General features: G+C 35.4%; 1 protein-coding gene across 1 annotated transcript; it reads right to left on the reverse strand.

The window, feature by feature from the left end:
- Window positions 1–1,119: 1,119 nt before the first annotated feature.
- yipf6 (Yip1 domain family member 6) lies at window positions 1,120–7,313 on the reverse strand. The gene is made up of 7 exons (XM_062963729.1): window positions 7,161–7,313; window positions 5,346–5,474; window positions 4,526–4,604; window positions 4,371–4,413; window positions 3,136–3,261; window positions 2,697–2,854; window positions 1,120–1,477 (listed from the first exon to the last, which is right to left on the reverse strand). Exons 1-7 carry the CDS (start codon window positions 7,218–7,220, stop codon window positions 1,362–1,364), a joined length of 711 nt encoding a protein of 236 aa, XP_062819799.1. The 5' UTR covers window positions 7,221–7,313; the 3' UTR covers window positions 1,120–1,361.

Consider the following 7,313-nt stretch of genomic DNA (forward strand, 5'->3'; position numbering starts at 1 on the left):
TTTACAGGTTTCATTCCCCAGCCCCTGAAACACATACACACATATATCAAGTAGCGGTAAAGTTGTCTCTATATACAAGACCAATGTCAAGAAATAAAATTCCAAAGGACATCTGCAGCAGAAGAATCGTTCTAGGACAAAGGCAACCCTTGTAAGCATTTAGTGTTGTTTTCTGGAGTTTATGAAGGAGAAAATAGAATAAATCGGTCCTCGTTTCCACTCGTTTCGTCCAGCCGTCATGGATCATCAGCATACCCTTCTTATCGTAACCTAAGCCGTGTATTGAGGCTGAATATATATATATATATATATATATATATATATATATATATATATATATATCTCAAGTAAAGTGATTGATGGAAAAACTAAAAATGATAAAATCAATAAAATAAACTCATTTAGCAAAAAAGGATTCAATATTTTCACCAAAAAGTGTTATGTTTTCCTCTGCAAGTTCTGCAAAGACTCCAAAAGAACTCAAAAAAGAAATGAAGACCATTTACACATCGCTCTCTTATGAGTATCTCTGAGGTTATGTTTCTAAATCCCTTGCCTTTACATGTATGATATATTGCTTCCCGAAACTCCAAGCTTTTATCGCAGGGCCTAGATATTCAAATCAGCCAGGAAAACCAATCCAAAGCAAGCCATTTTGCTCCAAAGAACGAGAAAAATCCCCCATAGATGGATCAACAAAATAATCAAAGCACAAAACATAGTGTATTAATGCTTCCTGGAGCAAAGCCCTCGAAGCACAAAGTAAGTGCATCTGTTTCTCATTTGGATGAACAACTGGAAAGGGATGACAGAACCAAGTGACAAGTCCCTCGAACCAACTTTCTAGACCAAACGGCATCTGAATCAAAAGGAAACAACGGCTCAACGTAAGGCAATATTCCATGGAACGCAAAGCAACAAAAGGACACCTCCCTGGAGTTTTTGACGGAGAAAATAAAAATAAATCTGCCCAAATTTCCACTCGTTTCGTCCAGCCTTCATGACGGATCATCAGCATACCCTTGTTAATGTAACCTAAGCCTGTATTGCAGCTGAATAGATCAGGTAAAGAGATTGATGGAAAGCAGCACAAGGTGGGATTCTGTTGGTATGCAAACGTCTTCCAGGTTTAGGATTTGTGTCTTGTTCTTCCACCTTCTTCAGAAAAACTCGGATTCAGCAGGAAGCCGAATGAGAAACAACAACTTCCACGATGCAAATGATACAGACCCAACTGGAAGAGGAGGTTGAAGATATGGGGCCCAATGATGAGAGAGACTTCTAAGACCAAATGGAAGGGAAACCAAAGCCCCGGCCAAGCAAAGTCAAGTTTCCAAAGTCCTTTGCGGATTGTGCCTCCGTCACGGCGTGAAGGTGAGGATCATCCAGCTGATCACGAAATAGAAAAGGAAGATGGGGTAGACCACCAGGGCCTTGCGGTTCGGAGGCTGGCTGTCGGCCAGGAAGGCTGTGGAGGCTGCAGGCAGAGAGAACAACAACTACTACTACTATTTCACTTACTTAGCTGTATCCTGACTTTCTCCCAAAGCTGATATACATCTGTCTTTGCAGATATTCCATGCAAGACCTAAATGCAACATTACTCCCCAACACCCGAAGAGAAAAGTTTTGGTTTTACTTTTTGAGCAAAATGGCCCAAGTACAATGAACGGCTGGCTCGCTCTGCAGTCTGATTTGTATAGGGACAGCCTGTGGCGCAGCTGGTTAGTAGCCAGCAGCAATAAATCACAACTGACCGTGAGGTCATTGGTTTGAAGCCTCCGACCGTTAATACCCTAGCTTGCTGCCCACCTAAGCAGCTTGAAAACAGTTGCGGCTGTGAGTAATCTAGGTACCGCTTTACGCGGGGAGGCTAATTTAACTTAATTTACGACACCATAAAACTGCCGGTGTGCAAAGAGCAATGAGGAAGTACTACCATCAAAAAGGACTCGGTGTCACAGTAGATGATGAAGTGGAGCATACCCTCATGAAGCTGGAAAATGTTAAATTGCCTCTATTGTCTGTCTGTATGTTGTATGACTAATCATGGCATTGAATGTTTGCCATGTATATGCGCATTGTGATCCGCCCTGAGTCCCCTTCGGGGTGAGAAAGAAGGGTGGAATATAAATATTGTAAATACTAAATAAAATAAATTATTATAATTATAATATTTATAATAATATATAATGCAGTAGAGTCTCACTTATCCAAGATAAACGAGCTGGCAGAACATTGGATAAGTGAAAATCTTGGATAATAAGGAGGGGGAAAAATCCTATTAAACATAAAATTACATTACGATTTTACAAATTAAGCACCAAAACATGTTTTACAAGAAATTGACAGAAAAAGCAGTTCAACACACAGTAGTGTTATGTAGTAATTACTGTATTTACAAATTTAGCACCAAAACATTGCAACATTTACTACAAAAACAATGACTACTAAAAGGCAGACTGCCTTGGATAAGTGAAGCTTGGAAAAGTGAGACTCTACTGTATATAAATTTATAATATATATGTATATATATGTGTGTGTGTGTGTATATATATATATATATAAAATATAATTATAATAAAATAAATAATAAATAAATTATTATTATAACTAATAAATATAGGTGACTGATTTGGGATCATTCTTAAAACACCCTCCAAGGACCTCCCCCCATGTGTGGGTCCCAGACGTACCGAGCGTCGACCACCCGAACATGGCGGTCACCACCAAGAGCCGCACCACGAAGCCGACGGTCCCGGCGCTGGCGATTAGCACCAGCCGGCAGACGAAGAGGGCCACCGTCAAGGGCAGGACGCAGTAGCCCAGCACGCACAGGCTCTGGAAGAAGGAGCTGCAGAGGCACAGAAGGGTGGGCTTTAGAGTCAGGGCCCTCCAAGGGGGAGCATTAGCAGCCAGGTAGCCAAAGCCTTCCCAAATACAAACACGGGAGGTTCTATAAGCTTGTTCTTGCATGTGCAAATGCAAAACCCCCTCTTATCAATCCCGCGCAACCTGGGCAGACTCCTCCTCCTCCAAATCCAGATCTTTCCCTTTTGCTCCTCCTTCAAAACAATGTCAGGACGTGCACACTTTTTCCCGCTGCCTGCCCACCTCTTGCACCTCGTCACTCACATGGTTCCCCCAAGCAGTTTGGAGTTCAGTGTGATGACAACGGCCCCGAACCAGATGATGACAAACACCTCCGCAAACTGCGGGCCTCTGTCCTCGGTGCTGTCGGCCGCCCCTCCCTGGAGCATCCTGGGGGGAAAGAGAAGACGGAGAGTAAACGTGATGCGACATGCGTCGCCTTCCATAGTCTCCTTCGCTCTCATTCTGCACAGCTCCTCCTGCCATTTGAAATAATTGAATAATAATAACCATGGTTGCGGGTCCCATTCAGATTGAAATAATCATAACCTTGAAAGGCAAAACCATGGATATGGATGCAACAAAAATTCTTATGTATATGAAAGAAGGATAAGTACAAATTTGACTATATATTTGACATTTTTTAAAGGTAAAAAATGTCTATTTGGAGGCCTGGGCTTCCAATTTATATATAATATATATTTTACATTATATACCCACACACACACAAAGTATATAATATAGATTTATATATTATATATGTATACTATTTTATATTATGGATATATAATTATTTTTCTCATATAATAATTCTGTGTGATTGGTGTGAACTTGGCTCGAACTTTTAAATGGACTTCTACTTCTTCTTATTATTATTATATTTATAACCCACTTTATCTCTCTCGAAGGAGACTCAAAAGCAGCTTAACATAAAAGCATTAGCACACAGTTTAAAATATACCAATATGCAAACATTTAAACAGAATTAAATATAAATAGTATATAAATAGTACATATATTTATTATATGTAATATATAATTTTGTTGGATTGGTGTGAACTTGGCTTGGACTTTTAAATGGACATTATTATTATTATTTTATTATGACACAGCAAACAAGATAGATATGCTGGATTTCATATCACAAAATCACAAGTCGAACACTTCCCAAGTGTCTAGGACTGTGTGATGTATTTTCGGATGATGGCGCAGATCCCAGCAGGGTGGCCTTTTGCAGTTGGCATTATTATTATAATATTTATAACCCACTTTATCTCTCTCGAAGGAGACTCAAAAGCAGCTTAACATAAAAGCATTAGCACACAGTTTAAAATATACCAATATGCAAGCATTTTAAACAAAATTAAACATAAGCAGTATTTTAAAAATACACAGTTAAAATCCATTAGAACAAATTCAAAGTTAAACACTTGGGTGAACTTTTTCACTGAGCAAAACAGTGGCAAATGGTGAGCGTGTAAAAATACAGAGTGACTTACAGTGCAAGTAACACGCACAGGACCAGCGGCCCCCATAAATCCCCTGGAAGGAAGGAAGGAAGGAAGGAAGGAAACCATCAGTGATGATTTAACTGAACTTTCGAAAGCGTTAAAAGATTTATTCCGACAGCTCTCAAAGTGGATCTGATACGTACAGTCTCTCAGGAGGGCGCTGCTCTTTTTGGGGTACATGACGTGGACAAACTTCTTCCCAACCGCTTTGAGATCCCGCATCTGGAAAATTCAGAAGGCTGTATGGGTTACTATACAGAAGAGGCTTTAAGAGAGGTGGGTAACAAATAAATTGTATTATTATTACAATTAATAGTGTTTGTACTAGGATTCAAGTACCCACTCAGGCATCTCTATCTCTTCCCTTGCGTCTCTGTCTATCCACAGCAGTGGTTCCCAACCTTGGGGCCTCCAGTTGTTTTGGACTTCAGCTCCCACAGTTCCCAGCAGCTGGGATTTCTGGGAGTTTAAGTCCAAAACATCTGGAGGCCCAAAGGTTGGAACCACAGATCTATAGTGAGGAGAATGTGAAAGGATGGGTGTTTTGTCATTCTACATAGATAATGTGTACAACGCACAGTGGCAATAATTGTATATACATATAATATTGATAATAATATTATGATGTAATACAATGTAGTAATAATAATACACTATTATAATTGTATATTAATATTACATGTAGTATTACTAATAATACTGTAATATAGTCATATAGTACAATATAATAATAATATAAAATGCTTATATAGTGCTTATATTGCGCTAATATATAATATAATATAATATAATATATTATATGTATATATAACTTGTAAGCCTCCCTGAGTCCCCTTCGGGGTGAGAAGGTCAGGATATAAATGTCACTAATAAATAAATAATAAATAAAGAAGTTATTATATTTGAATGCCAGATGTTTTCAGGCCTGCCTTCCCTCCTTTCTTGTCTCCCCAAAGCACTCACAATGGTGTCCTTGACGGGCTCATCCAGCGTGGAGGGGTCTTCCTCGGGAGAGCGGGCGCCCACCGGGACCGTGATCTCTCCCTCCACGGGGATGTCCTCCGAGATCGAGACATCCGCCAGGCCTGCAAACTGAGCGTGTTCAAACAGGTCAGCTTTTGTATGATGTTATTTCTAGCACCCACTTTTTGCCTGATAGTCAAATATAATATAATAATACTTTCTATAACATATATATATATATATATATATATATTATATCCTAATAAGAATGTAATGCAATTATAATAATTACAGTAGAGTCTCACTTATCCAAGCTAAACGGGCCAGCAGAAGCTTGGATAAGCGAATATCTTGGATAATAAGGAGGGATTAAGGAAAAGCCTATTCAACATCAAATTAGATTATGATTTTACAAATTAAGCACCAAAATTTCATGTTATACAACAAATTTGACAGAAAAAGTAGTTCAATACGCAGTAATGTTATGTTGTAATTACTGTATTTACGAATTTAGCACCAAAATATCATGATATATTGAAAGCATTGACTACAAAAATGGCTTGAATTATCCAGAGGCTTGGATAAGCGAGGCTTGGATTAGTGAGACTCTACTGTAGTATAATAATATAGTAATACAATACAATAAATAATATAATAATAGATACAACAATATAATATCCCAATAAGGATGTAATGCAGTTATAATACAGTAATTAGTATGATAATATAGTAATACAATATAATATAATAATATTATAATGGATACAATAATATAATATCCCAATAAGAGTGTAATGCAATTATAATATAGCAATTAGAATAATAATATAGTAATACAATACAATATAATAATATAATAATAGATACAATAATATAATATCCCAATAAGAATGTAATGCAATTATAATATAGCAATTAGAATAATAATATAGTAATACAATATAATATAATAATATAATAATAGATACAGTAATATAATATCCCAATAAGAATGTAATGCAATTATAATATAGCAATTAGAATAATAATATAATAATAAATACAATAATATAACATCCCAATAAGAATGTGAGTATAATATAATTAGTAAAATAAATACAATAATAAATATAATAATATAATAATAAATACAATAATATAATATCCCAATAAGAATTTAATGCAATTATAATGTAACACATAATATAATACGATAACATGATATAAGATATAATATTATAACATATATATATATATATATATATATATAAAATTAAACATTGGAATAAGAATAAAATACAACTATAATAACATATATAATAAATATAATATAGTAAATATTAAATATAGAAATAAGAATAAAATACAGCTATAATAACATATAAAATAAATATAATACAGTAAATATTAAATATAAGAACAAGAATAAAATACAATTATAACATATATAATAAATATAATACAGTAAATATTAGATATAAGAAGAATAAAATACAATTATAACATATATAATAAATATAATACTGTAAATATTAGATATAATAAATATAAGAATAAGAATTTAATACAATTATAATAACATATATAATAAATATAATACAGTAAATATTAGATATAATAAAATACAATTATAATGACATATATAATAAATATAATATAGTAAATATTAGATATAATATAAGAATGTAATGCAAATATATTATAATATTAAATATAAGAATATAATATATTAACAAACATAATAGAACACAATATCCTAATAAGAGTGCAATATAAGAATATAATAATAATAATAATAATAATAATAATAATAATAATGGAATAGGCGGGGCTCACCACCAGCGGAGGCTTCGGGCCTACTTCGCCTCCAGTCGACGTTTCCTCGGCCGCCGCCATCTTGGAGGCGACGTGGACGTAGGGGGTGACGTCATCGCGCGAACAAGACTCGACCCCGCCCCCTCCGTCGCCTTGGCAACCGGAAAATGGCTG

Source organism: Anolis carolinensis, unplaced genomic scaffold (assembly GCF_035594765.1).
Source record: "Anolis carolinensis isolate JA03-04 unplaced genomic scaffold, rAnoCar3.1.pri scaffold_12, whole genome shotgun sequence".
Classification (NCBI taxonomy): Eukaryota; Metazoa; Chordata; class Lepidosauria; order Squamata; family Dactyloidae; genus Anolis; species Anolis carolinensis.